This window comes from Schistocerca americana, chromosome 2 (genome assembly GCF_021461395.2).
Source record: "Schistocerca americana isolate TAMUIC-IGC-003095 chromosome 2, iqSchAmer2.1, whole genome shotgun sequence".
NCBI classification, from domain to species: Eukaryota; Metazoa; Arthropoda; class Insecta; order Orthoptera; family Acrididae; genus Schistocerca; species Schistocerca americana.
Genome location: NC_060120.1, coordinates 446,042,373 through 446,066,058, shown reverse-complemented (window position 1 = coordinate 446,066,058; position 23,686 = coordinate 446,042,373). Strand labels below are relative to the sequence as shown.

At 41.5% G+C, this 23,686-nt stretch overlaps 1 protein-coding gene across 1 annotated transcript in view; it reads right to left on the bottom strand.

The window, feature by feature from the left end:
- Window positions 1-4,569: 4,569 nt before the first annotated feature.
- Window positions 4,570-23,686, bottom strand: part of LOC124594981 (E3 ubiquitin-protein ligase ZNF598) — a 77,087-nt gene continuing 57,970 nt past the window's right edge. Inside the window, exon 7 of the mRNA XM_047133512.1 lies at window positions 4,570-6,396. Coding sequence (XP_046989468.1) covers window positions 6,172-6,396 — 225 coding nt within the window. The 3' untranslated portion in view covers window positions 4,570-6,171. The remainder of the gene's footprint in view (window positions 6,397-23,686) is intronic.

The window sequence follows — 23,686 nt, the reverse complement described above, 5'->3', positions numbered from 1 at the left end:
GAAGGTATTACTCATACGCGACTCAACTGCGCATGAGCAAGAGCCCGCCCACAACTGCTCAAACGAATCTAATTTAAACAGTTTTCACGTCGGGCTCATCGGATGCCATATGTAGTTCTAAAGCATTGCACAGTGTTCCTAAAGCCTTTGACACACGTTACTGTTGGCAGACGCTTGTATGAGCACTATTTTGTTGTTGTTGTATACGGCGCATTTCCTTTGCAACTTAAGTTTTATTTTCTTTTTTTTTTCTCTCCCGTTCATGTTTTGTTGCTGCAGTATCATTCTGCAATAGCGGGATACAATAATATCCTTCGTAAGAGTATTGGTTCTTACCAGTCAAAATAAAAAAAAATTTAACTGAAAAGTAAAACAATGAAAAATTCCAGGAATTCTAAACAATTTCCAGGTTTTCTACGGGATGGAAAAATTCCCGGGTTTTTCCCGGATCGCATACACCCTGTTACATTGACATACTTCAAGCAATTTTTTAATACCAATGGCAACAATCGTCTGACAAGTGCACTGTTCCATCCTCAATATCATGGCAAAGCCAAACACTTAAGCAACAAATGGACAAATTACATCCCCCTACTCATGGGAGCACGCTCTGGTGATTTTCTGCCTTGATACCATACCTGGCCACTCAATGGCAAGTCACCTGCTGAATTATTGCATGGACGCAGACACAGAACACTGCTGCAGTCAGCTCTTCATCCCCAACACATTATATTTAACATTAATGATCATGTCTTTGGCAGAAACAGATGCTGCAAATGGGGTATCATCACTCAAGTCTTGGGCCACACACTATCTCGTACAGAGTCGCCTGGGCTGCACAGATGGCATCAGAATCAGCTACACTCCTGTAAACCGTGTAATCCTGCTGCAGATTTCTTGGTTTCAGAGAAGGAGCCCTGCACAATCTTGCAGTCTCAGTTGCCCTCACCTCCCTCAGGTCCAGCACTGCATGCATTGGACAGGGAACACAAAGACAGACGCACCATTGCCAACATCACCACCACAAAGTGGTGTGGAGATCTGGTTCTCCCTGTATTGCCAATTTTTTGCATGCTTACAAGGACCTACAGTTGCCGTTGTGTCATTGCCAATTCCAGAATGATGCTCCGTGTCTAGATGAATGGTGTACATCCTGTGACTGGATTTTTGGCCGGTGTTCCTAAATGACCATGGTTCCGGCTCCTGCCTCCTCAGTGACACCTGTGTCAAGACTCCTCTTCCCCCCCCTCCCCCCCCCCCCCCCCCATTACCAGCAAAGCCAGAAACCAATGACGGTGAGGAGGTTTGAGGGGATGGAATGTGTAGGCGTTCACCATAAACACCAAAACATGCTTGTCTATTTGTAATTCAAAGGTTGGCACTAAACATTTGCAGTACAGCTATAAGGCAGCCACATAGCAAATGCAGCTGTCAACCGATGACTGTCCTGTGGACACACCCTCCTACGCCGCTGCAACCAATGCCACTATCGAAGATGATAAGAGGTTCCCTTCAGCTTTGTGTTAACACCTGCAAATACGCAGCCTCTATCAGAGATTACAGTATAATTGGCTTGGCTAAGCATTCAGACACACTGGATCTCACTGCAAGTGTGTTCGCCAACTCATTTACTTAAGTAAAAGGTTTTCGCGTAACTGTTGTTGTTGTTGTATCTCTCATCCTCTGCCTTCTGAACCCACACATCGCTACAGATTACATCCCCTCCTGCCACCTTCCCCCTATCCATTCACCCGAGTCTCCTCTCTCTCTGACCATTTCCTCCTCTGTTTATTTCAGCCTTCATCTATCTGTGCTCATCCTCATGTCTAGTCCCCACAAAATAGTTTGATAAAGTAGGGAGATATTACTCCCACAACAGTCAAGTTTCTCAGGGCAGCCTCCACATCAGGGGCTGGACAACCACTTCTTGCCCCTCATGTGTAGGCTGTTCTGCAAAGCACACCAATAAAGCAGGCCAATACTATAACCACACAACATGCCAATCATGCAAAACAGGCTATATAGCAGGGCCTGAAGGCACAAATTTTTGCCACATTTCCACTTATTGGTGCTAGAAGGTTATAAAATCCACATGCTGATACTCAATGCTTGCTGTTTGTGTACCAAATTTGGTTAAAATTAATCGTGGGGTTTGAAAAAGCAACACACACACACACACACACACACACACACACACACACACACACACACACACAAATAGGCCGATTTATTACAAAGTGACTGCTGATAACCTGATTTCTGTTTGCTGACTAAATCATAAAAACTGATTACCGACAGATACTATTTGTGTAACATAACTGACACTTGGAACCTGATATTTGATTAACCTAACAAAATTGAATCAAACCTAATACATAAAATTAGTTTCCAAAATTCGTATACTCCAAGCTGTGTTGCGTGTAAACAAAGTAATTCAGTCATTCACCCATACTGAACAGTACTCAGTTTTTCAAAGTGCTTCACATGTCCTACTGGACTTGTAATAATGTGGGTTTGAATGGGAAGAGTGGACAGCGGCTGGACGTTTCAAAATTAACAGCAAGATACTTTTTAAATTTATTCACAGAGGTACCTGCAGTAGAAAGTGAATTAATACCTGTGTGCCACACTGACTTTCAGGCAACTGACCCCAGATTAGGATACCTGCAAATGTGCTGCTGCATCATAGAGCAAGAACACAAATCGTATGCTGTACACACTAATCTTTCGTCGACAGAACTCAGTTTTGTTTCCACGGTACATCCCAGTTTTTCCACCCCTGTCTCACTACAGTGGATGACCTACAGTATTTTAACAGTAAAAACAAGCAATTTCCAGTAGATATTGCACAATAAGTTTACAAGTAACATTCCATTTTTCTTGCAGTCGAGGATTGCATTTTTCTTTCAAAAAGATATCACTCCCTCTCCAAAATTTTCCTGTCTTGCTGATGAGGGACTGGTTATATTGCTACTCTACTGCTGACTTCATGTGTATTGAAATGAAATACTCTAGTAACCTAATGTGAAACAATTTCATTACATAGTTGTTGAGTTCTGAATTGTTTTCCAGTGTGTGTTCCAATCCGTAATAATTTAACAAGGACATCGCCACATATTTTCATTATGAATGAAAAATGTATAAATATAGCTCATGATTCCACTGAAGGAGACAATCAGCCATAAATGGGCTCAGGATTTCAAAGTATTATGGGGATGAAGCTCATTAAAAATTAATGATTAAATAGTCATGAATTACAGCATAGAAGACTAATGAAAAGGGACCATAGAGAATAGGCAGTTAAGAATTATGCACAGGCAGTTAATGAAATCATAATACGATGAATATAATACTGTAAGTAGGTTGCAAGGTATTAAAAACTTTCATTAAGTATTTATGCCACAAATGACATGGTCAAGTAATAAAATATGAAAGTTTGCCTGACATGTCTTGCTGTCAACTGGACGAAGAAACTGCAGAGATTTTGGGAGTTTGCGCAGGAGGAAAACATTGTGATGTGAGGAGGCATGGTACTTTGTTTTAATCTTATGTATATGGAAAAGATGAAAGCCATTAGCCATTGACATCTTTTCCATGGTTTCTTATTATTCATTTTTATGGATTCTGTTATGCTACTTTGGTGTATTTACCTTTCTCTGCAGTCCTTATCCAGCTATTTGATTTAAACAGTATTCTTTGTGAAGGTACCATATCTCTCCTTCCCCCATACAACCAACTCCAAGAAAATGGTAGAATCTAGTCTTCCAAGATCTATTCCTAGATGACATATACTAATATTTGCAAAAAATTGAACACCTGAAAAGTGTAAAACTTTTAAGTTTTTGATTTTTAGGAGAGGCACATCAAATTAAGATCTCCTGATTATTACACTAGGAACATTGTAGCTCATGTGATCTTTGAGTAGTGACCTCTGAACTAAGGGCTCAAGTATTAATGCCCGTTTTTCTGGAAAATTACAACCACAACAGTTGCTTTATTTCATTCCTCAAATGGTTAAAGACCCACAATACACTTCAATGTAGTGCATTACAAACGATCCACAGACTGCAGAAATGGTATGACTAAAGAGCTCCTACCTGGTCTTACACTTGAGACTGGTTGGAGAGTAAAGTATGTGTGTAGTAGTGCTACCATTTCTAAAACGTTGCTCAAGAAATTATAATCACTTACATGAAACAGAGGGTAGGTTGTTAAGCAACGTTCAGTGGAGCAGTGGAACCCAATGTTTCCAACACTTCTAGAGTGAGCCACAAAAACAAGCAGCGGCAAGCTGACTAGTAGGTGCCCCTCTTTGACAAATTATACTTTAGCTACAACATGATGATGATTACCCATGTTCCTGATGACTCTTAAGACGAATGACACGGAAGACGGCATTGGCAGCACCACATTTGATCAATGACTAGCTCCATGGTTAGTTGCGGCACTAGCTTCCATTTGTAGTCCGTTATCCCTGTGTGGTGCAGTTCATATCAAGAGGGGTGTGGGATTCTTTGGCAACACACGTGTAAATTCATTTGAGAGAAACAGAGAGTAAGAATAAGCAAGTGACAATTACAGAAATATTACTTTTATTTAATAAATAAATCAGGTTTAAAATAATTTCTTTTAGAACAAATGTTATGCAACAATTATTTATGTATATATTTACATATAGTATAAACAACAGTAGAAATACATTACAAGACAAAGCCCTCATTCATTCTCCAACAATGGCAAATCAGCAGTAGCCTAAACTTTGGCTGAAATGGTACAATGAACAATTTAGGCACATAGTGATAAAATACCTTCTTTCATTTCATCTGCCACAGTGCTCTTGAGAGACAAGTGTAGTACATTTGAACAGCTGCAGCTCAGAATATTTGCTTTGTTATCCACAGGTTGAAACAAATGTCCAATGGTTAATCAGCATTAATTAAAATACCACTTGGAGTAATGAAGCACATAAGAATTCACACCAAGCAGTGGAGTGACCATTCTGTTGCTATGTCTGAACAGGAGGTGGGGAGCTCTCCAACTGAAATCCCCTCCCCTGCGCGCGCGCGCCCACACACACACACACACACACACACACACACACACACACACACACACACACAGCAATTATTGAAGAATGATGCTTTTACAGCACAACTTTCTGTTACACAATAAATGTAATCTTAAGGAATATAGTCAAATCTCAGTACGGTCAGTTGGTGCTAGAGTACCAGTAAAACATAAAACAAAAAAACATCTTAACAGCTAACCCAAGAAATAGAAGTAGCGTTGTACAAATCTCTTATAGCATTTCATAAATCAGAATGTTCGTTTGTTTACTTTATAGTCTCCTCTCCCTTAAATCCTTTCTCACACACTAGACTGTTTGTAAAAGTAATGAAAATAATAAGGAATGAAAGGAAATTCTGATACTTCTCATGTTTGAAAACAGGAATGCAGAGAAAAACTAAAAACTTAACCACTGACAATAGCAGTTTCCAAAATGTCACTAAGAGGTAAAACTAAATAATTGGTATACTCCACACTTCCAGTCGTTGAAAATATTTTTCGGAGAGGGTCGTGATATTGAACAAACTTCACTACTTGCACACATTTTGTTTAGTTTCTTTGTAATGTGAACTGAAGCAACACATGTGACTTCTTACAGTTCATGTCTAAAAATAGGGCTATTAATATAAAAAAGTTTTATTTTTCACTGATGTATCACACATTTATCTGTTACGACTGCTCTTGGATACAATATTACATTAAATGGCAAGGTTTTGTATTTCTAGAAAAATTCCCAGAAAAATAACAAAAAAAGACAATAAATATGCCTGAACTTACCAATACACATTCACTTTACACAGATATTGTGTAGCAAACAGAAGAAAAATGGCATTAATATCAGATGATGGACCCATTGCATTTGGACTTAATTACCCAACAGATATTTCAAATACAAATTCTGGTGCTGCACAGCAAAGAAAGTACCACAGTCCTCAAGAATCACTTGCAGTCCTTACTGTAGTGCCAACCGAAGTATCATGTGAATCAGACAAATCACTTGTGGTAACAAACCTTTTGAAGGACATGGGCAGATGGGAAATTTGAGCATAACATCAGTCAACTGTACTCTCTACAATCCATTATAACAGACAACGCTACAAATGGCTATTGCCTCCGAACCCAGGTAGGAGTCGTCGATGGAGCAGCTACTGTCCCAGGCTTATGAGTGCCGAGAGCTGGAAACTGGTTATCCAGGTGGTGTGCTGCCTTGTGCTGTCGTGCATCATCTGTGGCGATAACCTGTCCACACACAACACACACCTCCAGCGGTGGCATACGGGCACCTTTTCCACTTTCTGACTTCACTGAAGTATAGACTGTCCACAGTTCCTACAGAAGAGAAGTTCCAAATAGTGAATCACTTAAGAATTATAACTATGTACTATATACTAGAAAGAACACACAGTAAGAAACTATATTAACCAGAAAGTGCTAAAACTTATTGTCTTACAAGCTGAAATTTCAGCTTTAATATAGTAAAATTAAAACAGGCATGAAATAACTCTTGAGACAATCAGACAAGCTAAGACATTCTTACAAGTGTTAAGAAATCCAAAGAGCTGAAACTTACGTAAATTGTTGGAAACAAATGTTTTTTCTTTGGTGACATCGTAAATAGTTTGCCATTTTCATGGCTGGCCTCTCATGCAACTATCATGGAATAAATAGTTTCGACAATCTGTGTTCCTGGCAACAGGGTGTATGTGAATTTCATTCATAACCAAGTAGACTTAATAATCTCTTAAAGGAATGATTTGAGTCAATATCCAATAGATTATGATACCAGAAATTATTTGTGAATTTCCATATCTATAATGAATTATCTGTTCAGAAACTGATGAATCACGATCACTATACTTGTGTGGCATAATTTGTCATCACTTTACCTCTTTAGTTATACTTTGCCTGTGTTTAATATGGTGCCATTTTATTTTTGTTAATAAAAATTAATGTTTATGATTTTTTTGTGCCGAACTAGCTGAATGGACCAGATGGTTTTTTTTGTGGATAATCACTATCTAATTTTGATAAGTTGACTGGTATGGCCCATCTACAATGATTGGAAGTTTATGGTTTTATTGATAGCTGTTATTTTCTCATCAACTGTAGTACACATTTCACTATAAAAATCTAGGGTATATAAAATTAAATGTGAAACATAGCTACCTAGTTCCATGCAAAACTTTTAGCTATCTGGTAAATGCAATGTGGTGACACACAGGTTACAGCAACATGTATGCAATGTGATTGTGAGATGAGCCCAGCCCAGCTCAGTGGAATCTGCACTGTGCACCAGTAATAGACAGTGTGAGCAGTAATGTGCCACCACACCAGAACAAGAACCACATTATGAGCTACATGACACCACAGAGCAGTATAACTAACCAAGAATTTTGAGGCAGATTCATTCTAAGTCCAGCAGCACTATCACGATGCCAGGGCTACAGTAGGTGATGGAACTGGGCACTGCCAGCTTCACCAATGGTTTTGAGACTGTGCCGCATCAGTTGCCTTTCGCACAAAGTCCACTGTATGGGAGATAAGTGTCACAGCACTGCTGACTTGCCTTTCGCACCTGTCGCGGCCAGAGTCCTGCCAAGGCGGCAGCGGGTCATGTCTTGTGCACAGCAGTCTTCCCTCACCGACTTCGCGAATGTGAGCCAGGCCTGAATCACCTAAGCATGGGTGTTCAAAAGTGGAAAGCAGTAGCAGCACAAGAAGGAGAGGACTGCTGAGTCATGGCCTTCGTCAACTGATGGGCTGCTGGGTTGCTACCAGACAGGTGTCAGCACAGCAAGACTCTGATGTACTTCTTTGCATGGGGCAGAAGCCAGCCATCTGCTGGCCACTGCCGGCCCACAGTGCTGGAGTGGGGCATGTCCGTCTCACACTGACAATGACAAGTTCTGTAACTGAAGTATAATAAAGTATTTCTCTCAATTACCAGTCTGTCACTGGGACCCACAGGTCTGGCACTCCACCTACAGAGAGTTGTCAGCAGAGCTGACGTCACCACCAATGGACAGAAGAGATTGTACTACATCCCAGCAGTGTGATATTTGAACTGAAGCCAACAGAACCTTTGTTTACGGGTGAGTGAAACTCTGTTTGTGCTCTTGTGACGATCGTGGGGTCAAGAGTTACGAGCCATCATAACTGCAAAGTTATGTTTGTGAGGCTGGAGGAACCTTGGTTGTCACAAAGTGAAGGGAATTTTAAGGATCTGTGACTGGAGCCTGTGCAATGTGCACAGTGAAATTTACTTGGGCACTCTGCCCATGGTGCCAAATCTGTGGCAGTAGTTTGTTTTATGCGTCGTCATTTTGGCCACATGGTTACGCAATATGGGGAGTCGATGATTAACTCGTGACTAGCCATAAGAAATAACTGTGGTAGTGTTATGAACTAAAGCGTCTTCTGTTCTTTTTACTGTTGGGTGGCCATTATGGAATTCATGAGCATGAGTAAGCATAATGCAATTGCAGAACCAGGCACACATCGATCAGGCAGCTATACAATCATTAGTGAATGAGGCAGCGCAGTTGAGAGCAGACAAAACATTTGTGAACAAAAAGCTAGCACAGAAGGATAAGGAGTTGTGGTTGTTGAAATGTCCGAGTCTAGAAGTACATCTAGTAGTTGCAAACCTTGCTATTCCCTTTTCCAGTAGGTCATCTGATGTGTTATTTGAGGAGGGATCATTTGTCATTGGCTGAAATAGGGGGTTCACTGGATGAGTACTGCTGCAAAATAACAAAATTGTGCCTTTTAAGAGAAGCGAAATCCTTTGTACAATGCATGGAGTCACTAGACAAGGGGGACGCTTCTGAGCAACGCAGTCAAGGATTGATGCAAAGATAAGAAGCAGAACTGTGTGCAGTTTTTTCCTGAGCAGTTAAATATAACTGCTAAGAGGCCCAATGAAGCCACACAGAATTTGGCACACAGGAAAAGGAAATTTAATGTGTATATGTATGAATTAATGAAAAGTGATGAGGCAAATCAGGTGGTGGTACAGGAAGCTGAGCAAAGGGCACACTATGCTTTCCTGGCATGCTTAGCACCACAAATCTCTAGGATGACGCACACTGGTCCACCTAGTAATCTCCATGCACCAGTTAGGTTAGCAATGGAATTTGAGGATATTGATGTTGCAACCAAGGTAAAAGATCAATGAAAGTGATTGCTCTGAATATAAGATATTTTAATTTTGGGCGTATGGGGCATACCCAGAGGTAATGCTGCTAACAACAGAACAATATGGGTGGTATGAACAATTGGCAGTATTATGGTAATATTAGCAGGGGTGGTGTGTGGGTGTTAATAAGCACCCATTAAACTGAAATTGGGACCCAAGAACTGCCATACAGCCTTCCTAGCAAAAAGAAATGCAGTAAATATGACTGAAGATGCAGAACATGCCATAGTGGGTGTAATAGATGGTAAAAAGCATATGCTTCTGTTGGACATAGAAATGCACGTTTCAGTGGCCTCGAGAGATTTACTGGGTAGGAGGCAATAGGACTAACCATATTATAATTTGCGTGAGGTGGATGATAATGATATATGGCCACTGGGCTTGGTAATGGTGAGTTTTCAATTGGAGGCAACCACATCGAGGCAGTGTGTAGAAGCATTGTCTCATGTAAGCGAGGGCTACAGCACGATCCTAGGGTTCGACTTTCTCCATCAGCATGGTGCCATAATTGACCTCCAACTGTGTGTGGTGGAACTTAGTGGGAAGACATCCACCTATGGAAAGCTGTTGCCAAGGGTGACTGTTGCGAGGAGCATCTGTTGAACAAGGAAATCCTGTTAAACCACGATCAGTGACATTAAGGCTTAATCAAATGGCACTGAAAAGTTGCTGTGGATGAGTGTGGAGCCTGACTTAGCAGTCCGTACATTGTGTGTAGTGGAAACAGAGGAGGATAGTGATGTGTTGGATATGGCATGTTGTTTATTAAGATAAAGTATTGGATGTGTACAGAAAAAGATGGCAGCAAGCTAATACCCATCAACGTGGACAATTTTGGCACTGAGTAGGCTGAGTTGTTAAAGGGAACATTAGTGGCAATGTTAGCAATCCCAGAAGAGGAAGATTGTTGCACAAAGGTGTAAGCTATGAAACGGCACAGGATGCTGCTGAGACTGCATTGTATGAGAAAGTTAAGCATCTGAGGGGAAGAATACCAAGGTATCTGCAACTGATTTTAGAAGAGCATATAAATCAGTAGTAGCTGATGGCATAATAGAGGAGAGTAGTAGCCCATAGGCGGGAGGGAAGGGTGGTTGTACAAAGAAAGTCTACAAACAGTTCAAGTAAGGCTGCTGCAGCTACTGTCACTTACTGCAACAATAAGACAACAACATGTGCTTACTTCAGTCCACACATCACAGAAACCATTGAGATGCCTTTAATAGGTTCCACAACGAACCATTGTCTCAAAATTCGGTAGAAAATCCGAAGAAATTCTGGTCGTATGTGAAGTACACAAGCGGCAAGACGCAGTCAATACCTTCGCTGCGCAGTGCTGATGGTACTGTTACCGACGACTGTGCCGCTAAAACGGAGTCCTTGAACGCAGTTTTCCGAAATTCCTTCACCAGGGAAAACAAATGGAATATTCCAGAATTAGAAACAAGAACAGCTGCTAGCATGAGTTTCTTAAAAGTAGATACCTTAGGGGTTGCAAAGCAACTCAAATCGCTTGATACGGGCAAGTCTTCAGGTCCAGATGGTATACTGATTAGGTTCCTTTCAGATTACTTAGCAATCATATACAACCGCTCACTCACTGATAGATCTGTACATACAGATTGGAAAATTGCGCAAGTTGCACCATTGTTTAAGAAGGGTAGTAGGAGTAATCCATCGAACTACAGACCTATATCATTGACGTCGGTTTGGAGTAGGGTTTTGGAGCATAAACTGTATTCAAACACTATGAATCACCTCGAAGGGAATGATCTATTGATACGTAATCAGCATGGTTTCAGAAAACATTGTTCTTGTGCAACGCAGCTAGCTCTTTATTCGCACGAAGTAATGGCCGCTATCGACAGGGGATCTCAGGTTGATTCCGTATTTCTAGATTTCCGGAAAGCTTTTGACACTGTTCCTCACAAGCGACTTCTAATCAAGCTGCGCGCCTATGGGGTATCGTCTCAGTTGTGCGACTGGATTCGTGATTTCTTGTCAGGAAGGTCGCAGTTCGTAGTAATAGACGGCAAATCATCGAGTAAAACTGAAGTGATATCACGTGTTCCCCAGGGAAGTGTCCTGGGACCTCTGCTGTTCCTGATCTATATAAGTGACCTGGGTGACAATCTGAGCAGTTCTCTTCGGTTGTTCGCAGATGATGCTGTAACTTACCGTCCACTAAGGTCATCCAAAGACCAGTATCAGTTGCAAAGCGATTTAGAAAAGATTGCTGTATGGTGTGACAGGTGGCAGTTGACGCTAAATATCGAAAAGTGTGAGGTGATCCACATGAGCTCAAAAAGAAATCCGTTGGAATTCGATTACTCGATAAATAGTACAATTCTCAAGGCTGTCAATTCAACTAAGTACCTGGGTGTTAAAATTACGAACAACTTCAGTTGGAAAGACCACATAGATAATATTGTGGGGAAGGCGAGCCAAAGGTTGCGTTTCATTGGCAGGACACTTAGAAGATGCAACAAGTCCACTAAAGAGACAGCTTACACTACAGTCGTTCGTCCTCTGTTAGAATATTGCTGCGCGGTGTGGGATCCTTACCGGGTGGGATTGACGGAGGACATCGAAAGGGTGCAAAAAAGGGCAGCTCGTTTTATATTATCACGTAATAGGGGAGAGAGTGTGGCAGATATGATACGCGAGTTGGGATGGAAGCCATTAAAGCAAAGACGTTTTTCATCGCAGCAAGATCTATTTACGAAATTTCAGTCACCAACTCTCTCTTCCGAATGCGAAAATATTTTGTTGAGCCCAACCTACATAGGTAGGAATGATCATCAAAATAAAATAAGAGAAATCAGAGCTCGAACAGAAAGGTTTAGGTGTTCGTTTTTCCCACGCGCTGTTCGGGAGTGGAATGGTAGAGAGATAGTATGATTGTGGTTCGATGAACCCTCTGCCAAGCACTTAAATGTGAATTGCAGACTAGTCATGTAGATGTAGATAATCGTGGGCAGTGCCGTTATTTCTAGATGACGGACTTGAGGAGTAGATACCATCATTTGGAGTTGATCCAGAGGATAGATTAAAGACTGTGTTTCCAGTACCTTGGGAACATTCTCAGTGTAGAAGAGTGTCATTCGTTTTAAAGAATGCACCAGCAACATTCTAGTGTTTCTTAGACTGAGTGCTGAAGGGATTAAAAATTTGCCACTGGATAGTGTATTTAGATGACCTAATATGAAGCAACAAATTGAAAGCTTCTGTGATGCCGATTATGTATCAGATCTCTATCAACAATAGCTGTATTTTAAGTTAGCTGGGTCGGTAATTTCACTGAATCAGTCAGTCATAACAGTGCAACGACACTTCAGGATGAAGTTCAACAAAGATCCACCAACTGCTAACTCCATTCGGCGATGATATGCGCAGTTTAAAGCTTCTGGATGCCTCTGTAAGGGGAAATCAACGGGTCGGCCTGCAGCGAGCGAAGAAACAGTTGAACGCGTGCGGCCGAGTTTCACGCGTAGCCCGCGGAAGTCGACGAATAAAGCAAGCAGGGAGCTAAACGTACCACAGCCAACGGTTTGGAAAATCTTACGGAAAAGGCTAAAGCAGAAGCCTTACCATTTACAACTGCTACGAGCCCTGACACCCAATGACAAAGTCAAACGCTTTGAATTTTCGGCGCGGTTGCAACAGCTCATGGAAGAGGATGCGTTCAGTGCGAAACTTGTTTTAGGTTAGGTTAGGTTAGTGGTGTTTAACGTCCCGTCGACAACGAGGTCATTAGAGACGGAGCGCAAGCTTGGGTTAGGGAAGGATGGGGAAGGAAATCGGCCGTGCCCTTTCAAAGGAACCATCCCGGCATTGGCCTGAAACGATTTAGGGAAATCACGGAAAACCTAAATCAGGATGGCCGGAGACGGGATTGAACCGTCGTCCTCACGAATGCGAGTCCAGTGTGCTAACCACAGCACCACCTCGCTCGGCGAAACTTGTTTTCACTGATGAAGCAACATTTTTTCTTAATGGTGAAGTGAACAGACACAATGTGCGAATCTGGGCAGTAGAGAATCCTCACGCATTCGTGCAGCAAATTCGCAATTCACCAAAAGTTAACGTGTTTTGTGCAATCTCACGGTTTAAAGTTTACGGCCCCTTTTTCTTCTGCGAAAAAAACATTACAGGACACGTGTATCTGGACATGCTGGAAAATTGGCTCATGCCACAACTGGAGACCGACAGCGCCGACTTCATCTTTCAACAGGATGGTGCTCCACCGCACTTCCATCATGATGTTCGGCATTTCTTAAACAGGAGATTGGAAAACCGATGGATCGGTCGTGGTGGAGATCATGATCAGCAATTCATGTCATGGCCTCCATGCTCTCCCGACTTAACCCCATGCGATTTCTTTCTGTGGGGTTATGTGAAAGACTCAGTGTTTAAACCTCCTCTACCAAGAAACGTGCCAGAACTGCGAGCTCACATCAACGATGCTTTCGAACTCATTGATGGGGACATGCTGCGCCGAGTGTGGGAGGAACTTGATTATCGGCTTGATGTCTGCCGAATCACTGAAGGGGCACATATCGAACATTTGTGAATGCCTAAAAAAACTTTTTGAGTGTGCAAAGCATTGTGAAAATATCTCAAATAGTAAAGTTATTGTAGAGCTGTGAAATCGCTTCAATCATTAGTAATAACCCTGTATATGACCCTATCAACAGCAGCACAACAAACAATATATCTTCAAGGATTACCCCATGAAATGAATGTCCAACACTGCGGGAAACCAATAAGTGTGTTCTGTGATTAAAGGGGTGCCACTGCACTTAGTCACAACAGTCTGCATCACACTAACAAAACATGGTGATTTAAGGCACCAATATTTGTGAGCTAATCATCTGAGAAAGTTCAGCATCAAATAGATCAGAACCATCAAGCAGCCAGATGATTTCTTGATGAAGCCACTGCCAAAGATTAAATATCAATGGTGCTGCCAAGCTGTGGGACTTTCAAAAGGGGGAACGTGTGGGGGTGATAGGAACAACTGTGTTTCTTCTTTGCTGACCCCTTGGTGTACATTAATGCTATTCTTTGCTGAGTTTTTCGATCTGTTGAAAGACTGTTGGGTCAATATATATGACATTTTCTGTTGTGTTACAACGAACAGCTGAATTGTTACTTAAACTGCCTATAATCTGAAGCATAAAAGGTGAGCTGTTTAAATTGTCACACTTATTTGCTTGCAAGACAAGAAACCTCTGTACTATTCTTTAATAATTAACAACAGTGTTTAATCATACAAAGACTTCAAACAATGTTCCCCAATTCACAGATGTGTGTTTGCTGACCAGTGATTTCAAGACGACAAAGTTGTACACAGCTTCAATAACAGATAGGTACAAGGCTTCTGCTAAGACTCTTGGTAATGTAACATAGGAGCTTAAAATCAGTAACTGATGAAGCAGTATTAATTTGCTTCTCACAGCTTTGTCTTCACATTAAGTACAAAATAAAAGGAACTTTCAAACAGTCTCTCAATTACTTCAAATTTAGTTTTCCTCAAACAATATTTAACTATAGGATGAAGGACTATGGTTTATTATTTCAACTTTATTTATAGAAAATAAAGAGAACAACAGGGTTACATTTAGTTACCATTCCCAATGACATAAAAACTACGCTACCGACAATGTGACGTTTATAAAGCAAGTGCTGCACCAGCATAGTCATAAATACGGAATTTTCTACTAAAATGCAGTTTGTTAACCAATGTTTCAGTTTATTGGTATTTATTTAATCAATCCTGCACTTCACTAAAGTGTTGAGACTGAGGACACTCCCAGATGTGTCAGAGGTGGGCATCTTATAAACAAGGTTAGCACATGGTGGATAAATATTTCGGACAGATTCCACTTCAACAGTTTGTTTATTCTTTCAAAACCTTATGGATGGCATAAAACAGCATTCCAGTATGCAATGAAAAATTCTTTAGTGTACACCAACAAACAAACGACATGGATCCATTTAAACTAGTTCAAATTAGTACACACACATTTAACATATCATTACAAGTGTTTGTTTTTATCTGTAAGAAGTAACCCTCTCAAGCAACCTTTCTCGGAACTCTGAATTCTGGCTTCAGTAAGTGACATGTTATTCACCACCTGCACACCTTCAGGGCATGGATACATTTGTTTATGATCTTCAGAGGAAACAAGTGATCCAATTCCAAGGGTATACAGAATCCTTTCCAAGGGTATACAGAATGCTTTACTGGGTACACCACATACGCTACTCAGTACTTCTTACACTACAAAACATGTTTTCTTCATCTGAATCAAACAATGTAAAATCCAGGATGGAATACCAACCACTGGAAATGGTAGATTGCTATTCACTACATAAAGGAGGGTTCAGTCACAGACAAGCACAGTGAAAAGGATAGCTAGATATATTCAGCTATCAGTCCATCAGATGTAGAAAATTCACACCCATTCACACAATCAGAGCTCCCACACAAATGGCCACTGTCTTCTCCAGGTGCTAATGCTCTACCTTTCTTCTGAACAACCACTGGTGGCCCAAACCACCACAAACTTATGCAAAGCTTCTCTTATGTCAAAAGCTGCTGAATCAACAAATGGTCAGGGTTGGAGAATAAGCCACAAATGTAAAATGATGTAACTCAATTCATACAGAGCCTTTTTGGAAATTAAAGTAATATCAACCACTGAAATGACCATCTTACAATTCTGTTTACAACAAGTGAATGTTGCATGAGAAATCCAATGAGAAACTTTCCTCTGTTCCAAATAGTTACACCTTGTTGAATGTTCCAACAGTGGGTAAGACCACTTTTTTTTGGCTGTGAGCCAATGAACATGAACTCAGTAATCTTCAGAACATGCAGTGTGATCCTTTTATTAGATTAGACAACTTTGTATAACTAATTGTCCTTTGGCTCACTCGATTTCTGCTGCCAACTGAACTCAATAACACAACAAATTCATCTATATCAACTTGGGTTGTTTGGTGTAAGATTTACAAATAACATAAGAATACAAATAGTATTCCAACCTGGGAAAAGTTGTTTTTTTTTTTTTTTAAATCTCAGTCTTGTACTTAGAAAGACAAAATCAGAACTGTAGGTCACGAAGACATCACAAGATATTCTTAAGTATCTTTTTATTTGTGCATATCTTATAGCACACTAGAATCACTGAAGAGAATGACAATATGAAACATAATGGTGTAATTTATATTGCGATTAATTCCATTATCATTTACACAAGTGAAAATCAATTTGCTCTCAGTCTCAATGCATATAACATTTCCTTCCAGTCAAATTGCACTACTTTCATGATGCATCAGCACTGGCATTAAATTGTAAAGCTGCCTAAGAAATAGAACATTTTCTGTCAGTCCAAAAGTTCCAAGACTGAGTTCCAAGACTGATTTTATTCCTGGTATAGAAGTGATAACAGTGCAGGAACTATAGTGGCAGCTTTAATTAACAACTGTAAACAACAGAGGTGCATTCAACCAGTCAGCTGCAAGCAGACAGTGTTAAGCAGTGGATGTGAAGCCATAGTGTGTCAACAATATTGTGTCACAAATCACAGCAGAGCAACATCTCTAAATCAAGTGTTCGCACCTCTGGAGAACATTTTAAACAATGGCAAAGTGTGTGTAAAATTCTGCCCCAAACACCTCGATAGCTGAACAAAAACAATGCAGACGGCACTTGCTGCGACTTGACTGAAATGTTAAATGAGGGCAGTTCTTTTCTAGAAAATACTGTCATAGGTGAGAACTCATGGCGTTATCAGTACAAAACTACTACAAAACAGCAAAGTGCATTCATTCACATGAAAGGTCCACACACTGACGACATAATCAATGTAGTGTAACATAGATTATTTGTAAAAATGACATATCTTCCACTGAAGGCCCTCGTGCTGGCAAAAGATGGTTGCGTCTATAAACATTTCATGTAGCATGAAAAAATAGTGTGCATTCCTCAATCTGTGATTTGTGCAGATGATGGATATGCAGCAACGTGACGCAGCAGGGGCAACATGTGCGGTGTGGTGAGCACAGTAACATTTGCTGGACATCGACACGTATTTCTTAAAGGCACCCCTTGAAGGTGTCATGAACATCTAAGAGAAAATCGAAGTACTAAGATGTAAATGTTTGAGACAAAGCAAGGCTCTTAGATCTTAAATTGAGTTCAGTGTGGCCAGACATACTGAATGATGTATCTGAAGTTATGAGTCATCGATAATCAGAACTGTCTTCACAATTTATGTAAACAGTTGAAACAATATAGAAGATAATTTTTGACGACATGATCATCATTCATTAGCTGGAAAGAGTGAGATACACTCTTACAGCATCATCCTGCTTGGAGATGAAGTTGAGAAGAATAAGTTGATGTACGATTGTGGTATGGAGTAGCTGGATCACGAAATCAAAAAGAAAAGGCGACTGTATTTGAAGAAGAACAGTAAAAGTAACTTAGACCACATAAAACTGATAGATTTGTCACACAGTGTTCCCTACTCATGGTGTGACAGTGAAGTCGCCATAAACACACATGAAAGTAAAACACCACCCTGACATTCAAGCCAATGAGACATGCAAGTTGATAATCATTCAAAGGAGACCTTTTCTTATGGCTTCACATGGTTGTATGAATGGGCTGTGTATTGTACTCAAGTGGTGGGAAACTATGTAGAATACCTGAAGTATTAACTTTTTTCTGTTTTTTATTAATCCAGTTTTGAGACTTTTTGGAGTGATAGGTTACAGGTTGCAAACTTTATTCTTGTTCTGTCCCTTAATAGTTGGTATTTTCTGCAAAAGCTGAATTTACATAAGGACATATATTCAGTTTTACTGAAAATTGTTAATGAAAGTGAATAAGGGGCACAGATTTGCTTTTAGTTCACACATCCTACATTGTATTGTATTGAACTGGAGACCTAGAAACGACGGAGAGGCTACAGCAGTCCACTCACATCACCACTGCCCCACACCTAACACAGGGTTACTGAGCGGTTGGCCACCAGTGGACCCCTCCTGGGAATGTCTCACACCAGATGAGTGTAACCCCAAATGTTTGCTTGGTAGAGTAATTGCGTACATGGAGACACTGATTTTGCGGCAATCGCCGACACAGTGTAACTGAGGCAGAATAAGGGCCAAGGCAGATGAAAAACCACCTTAAAAACCATTCACAGACTGGCCAGCACACCGGACCTCGACACTAATCTGCCAGGCAGATTTGTGCCGGGGACCAGCACGCCTTCCTGCTCGGAAAGCAGTGTTAGACAGCACGGCTAACAGGGTGGGCACACATCCTGCATACTTTCCTCTCTGTACTTTAGCTACACACTACAGTAACTACATTGGCACACAATACTGCTACATACAAAGTTTTCTATTCGGGGAAAACTGCATGCTTTTTTGTTTTATTTCTACGAGTGACGTATAAAACAGCATAACTTTTCAATTTCTGATCTGGTCATCAGGTTGGGCCCACATCATCTTTGACAAGGGAAACACTGGAATTTGTGACTGCAACAAATTTATGAACCTTGGGTGTGTTCTACTATTGTTGTTGCAGAATATGCTGGACATGATTACACACTGCTCCCTACATACTTGTGAATGATCACAGTCCAGTCACTTTGAAATACACTCCTGGAAATGGAAAAAAGAACACATTGACACCGGTGTGTCAGACCCACCATACTTGCTCCGGACACTGCGAGAGGGCTGTACAAGCAATGATCACACGCACGGCACAGCGGACACACCAGGAACCGCGGTGTTGGCCGTCGAATGGCGCTAGCTGCGCAGCATTTGTGCACCGCCGCCGTCAGTGTCGGCCAGTTTGCCGTAGCGTACGGAGCTCCATCGCAGTCTTTAACACTGGTAGCATGCCGCGACAGCGTGGACGTGAACCGTATGTGCAGTTGACGGACTTTGAGCGAGGGCGTATAGTGGGCATGCGGGAGGCCGGGTGGACGTACCGCCGAATTGCTCAACACGTGGGGCGTGAGGTCTCCACAGTACATCGATGTTGTCGCCAGTGGTCGGCGGAAGGTGCACGTGCCCGTCGACCTGGGACCGGACCGCAGCGACGCACGGATGCACGCCAAGACCGTAGGATCCTACGCAGTGCCGTAGGGGACCGCACCGCCACTTCCCAGCAAATTAGGGACACTGTTGCTCCTGGGGTATCGGCGAGGACCATTTGCAACCGTCTCCATGAAGCTGGGCTACGGTCCCGCACACCGTTAGGCCGTCTTCCGCTCACGCCCCAACATCGTGCAGCCCGCCTCCAGTGGTGTCGCGACAGGCGTGAATGGAGGGACGAATGGAGACGTGTCGTCTTCAGCGATGAGAGTCGCTTCTGCCTTGGTGCCAATGATGGTCGTATGCGTGTTTGGCGCCGTGCAGGTGAGCGTCACAATCAGGACTGCATACGACCGAGGCACACAGGGCCAACACCCGGCATCATGGTGTGGGGAGCGATCTCCTACACTGGCTGTACACCACTGGTGATCGTCGAGGGGACACTGAATAGTGCACGGTACATCCAAACCGTCATCGAACCCATCGTTCTACCATTCCTACACCGGCAAGGGAACTTGCTGTTCCAACAGGACAATGCACGTCCGCATGTATCCCGTGCCACCCAACGTGCTCTAGAAGGTGTAAGTCAACTACCCTGGCCAGCAAGATCTCCGGATCTGTCCCCCATTGAGCATGTTTGGGACTGGATGAAGCGTCGTCTCACGCGGTCTGCACGTCCAGCACGAACGCTGGTCCAACTGAGGCACCAGGTGGAAATGGCATGGCAAGCCGTTCCACAGGACTACATCCAACATCTCTACGATCGTCTCCATGGGAGAATAGCAGCCTGCATTGCTGCGAAAGGTGGATATACACTGTACTAGTGCCGACATTGTGCATGCTCTGTTGCCTGTGTCTATGTGCCTGTGGTTCTGTCAGTGTGATCATGTGATGTATCTGACCCCAGGAATGTGTCAATAAAGTTTCCCCTTCCTGGGACAATGAATTCTCGGTGTTCTTATTTCAATTTCCAGGAGTGTACAAAATAAATCATCAGTAATATTAAAAACTGATGACTACCAAGATTTTCCCCCCTTTTGTTTAGCAATCTTACCTGGACTACGGTGTAAAATGCTGGGACCAATGCCTTTTCCTATAAATAAAGTCTTAATTTTATATTGTAACTTTCCTGCCTCAGCGAACTTTTTAAAGAACACATTAATTCAAAGCAGTTACTCTCCCCAAGGGGGCGGGGGAGACTGCCAACGATCAGCATCTATGCTGTAATTGTGACAAAAGTAATCTAAATGCCTACTCCAAAGATTGTGTTGTTGTAAATCATTGTAGCTTCTGGCTTTTACTTAAACCTGTGACATTAATATTTCCCCAATTATGTAATCATGTGCAATGGAATCTAATCAGTTCATAGTAACACAGACTTCCGTGTCTGTGAGAAATTTGTGGACATTTTCTGAAAGGGTGTGAAACACAACAAAGCACACTTTGTACAATCAATAGAAACTGCAGAACTATTATATGGACTGAAACAATGACAGTTATGGTTACCAACACTTATGAGGTAAAATATGAAAAACTGATGATTATAACAATTTAAGCAGCCTCTGGCTGCAGTAATAGAGATAATAGTTCTACTGCACGATTGATTTCTGTCTTGGTGTGTTAGACATTGTTATTCCTTGGTTTTAAGGTAAACTGAATCTAGATGTACTGGAAGTTCATCTGCATATGCAACTGTTCACAGAGTAAAAAGCTTTAAGGTTACATATGTAAGTGCATATACAACTTAACACACAATTTCTTGGAAAATATACAATATATACTAACCAGTCTACCTGTCTTAAAGTTAGTTTAGAGATCTCTGCTAAATCCTAATACTCCAAAGAGGAATTATAATTAATCATAGCAAATACCAGTACTAATTCAATAATATTTTCTACCTTAGTTTGTTTATGTGATTATACGAGGTGCATTTAAGTTCTAAGGCCTCCGATTTTTTTTCTAATTGACTACTCACCCAAAATCGATGAAACTGGCATTACTTCTCGACGTAATCACCCTGCAGACGTACACATTTTTCACAACGCTGATGCCATGATTCCATGGCAGCGGTGAAGGCTTCTTTAGGAGTCTGTTTTGACCACTGGAAAATCGCTGAGGCAATAGCAGCACGGCTGGAGAATGTGCGGCCACGGAGAATGTCTTTCATTGTTGGAAAAAGCCAAAAGTCACTAGGAGCCAGGTAAGGTGAGTAGGGAGCATGAGGAATCACTTCAAAGTTGTTATCACGAAGAAACTGTTGCGTAACATTAGCTCGATGTGCGGGTCCGTTGTCTTGGTGAAACAGCACACGCGCAGCCCTTCCCGGACGTTTTTGTTGCAGTGCAGAAAGGAATTTGTTCTTCAAAACATTTTCGTAGGATGCACCTGTTACCGTAGTACCCTTTGGAACGCAATGGGTAAGGATTACGCCCTCGCTGTCCCAGAACATGGACACCATCATTTTTTCAGCACTGGCGTTTACCCGAAATTTTTTTGGTGGCGGTGAATCTGTGTGCTTCCATTGAGCTGACTGGCGCTTTGTTTCTGGATTGAAAAATGGCATCCACACCTCATCCATTGTCACAACTGACGAAAAGAAAGTCCCATTCATGCTGTCGTTGCGAGTCAACATTGCTTGGCAACATGCCACACGGGCAGCCATGTGGTCATCCGTCAGCATTCGTGGCACCCACCTGGATGACACTTTTCGCATTTTCATTTTCAGGTCGTCGTGCAGGATTGTGTGCACAGAACCCACAGAAATGCCAACTCTGGAGGCGATCTGTTCAACAGTCATTCGGCGATCCCCCAAAACAATTCTCTCCACTTTCTCGATCATGTCGTCAGACCGGCTTGTGCGAGCCTGAAGTTGTTTCGGTTTGTTGTCACACGATGTTCTGCTTTCATTAAACTGTCGCACCCACGAACGCACTTTCGACACATCCATAACTCCATCACCACATGTCTCCTTCAACTGTCGATAAATTTCAATTGGTTTCACACCACGCAAATTCAGAAAACGAATGATTGCACGCTGTCCAAGTAAGGAAAATGTCGCCATTTTAAGTATTTAAAACAGTTTTCATTCTCGCCGCTGGCGGTAAAATTCCAGCTGCCGTATGGTGCTGCCATCTCTGGGACATATTGACAATGAACGCGGCCTCATTTTAAAACAATGCGCATGTTTCTATCTCTTTCCAGTCCGGAGAAAAAAAATCGGAGGCCTTAGAACTTGAATGCACCTTGTACATTCTTATTATTCCTATTTTTCAAGTAAGTGAACCTGGACCTATTGAGAGTGTATAATCATTGTATTATAATAACATTTATGGTACTACACAATATTTATGCTGGCCACAAGCATATATTAATTGACAAGTCACCTGAGGTATAATGAAAACTATTAATGCCTCATAGGCTATACATTAGAAGTGTGAATTTATGTTAATAATCACCTAAGGAACATCCTGAGGATATAGTAGTGACTAGATTCACAACCACTATCTTACTTGATCCACATTGCCATTATACACAACCACAGTCAAATATTAACACAACAGCAGTCTTCACTTTACATTAACATATCATTGTATAGCAATGATATCCACTTTTCCACTCAAAATTGAAGAGCCATTACAAAGAGAGTATTTCTATACACATAAAACATTCAAGCAATCGCGAGCAATACGATAACACTGGAGTGTCAACCTGGTATAATAAAACACTATTCTGATCATCTAGGCTGCTTAAACATAGTTTCAGAGGTAATAACAATATCGAAAGTAGACTAATACTTACTAGAATCATTAATATCATAGGAGCCATTATATTAAACGTTACAGGTAACCTGCACCACTATTTAATCCAAATTATCAAAGGTTAATCTCTATCTATATGACAGTGAGTCAGAAAGATACACCAGTGATTTACTGTCATGGTAGTTCCTGGATACTGATAACCATGTGGCAATAAAATTCAGTAAAACATTTTATTGTGTCATGTTGTCTCTCCAGTTTGAGTGTATTGTTTGCAATTAGATGAATATTTTATATACTTAGAAATATTCTCTTTGCAATTGTTCTTCAATTTTGAAGAAAGATGGATACCAATATTATATGATGATGTATTACATGTAAGAAGAAGAATGGTGTACTGTGGGTCAAACAAGATAGTGGTTGTGAATCTCGTCACTATTACATTCTACATCTACATCTACACGATTACTCTGCTATTCACAATAAAGTGCCTGGCAGAGGGTTCAATGAACCACCTTCAAGCTGTCTCTCTACCGATCCACTC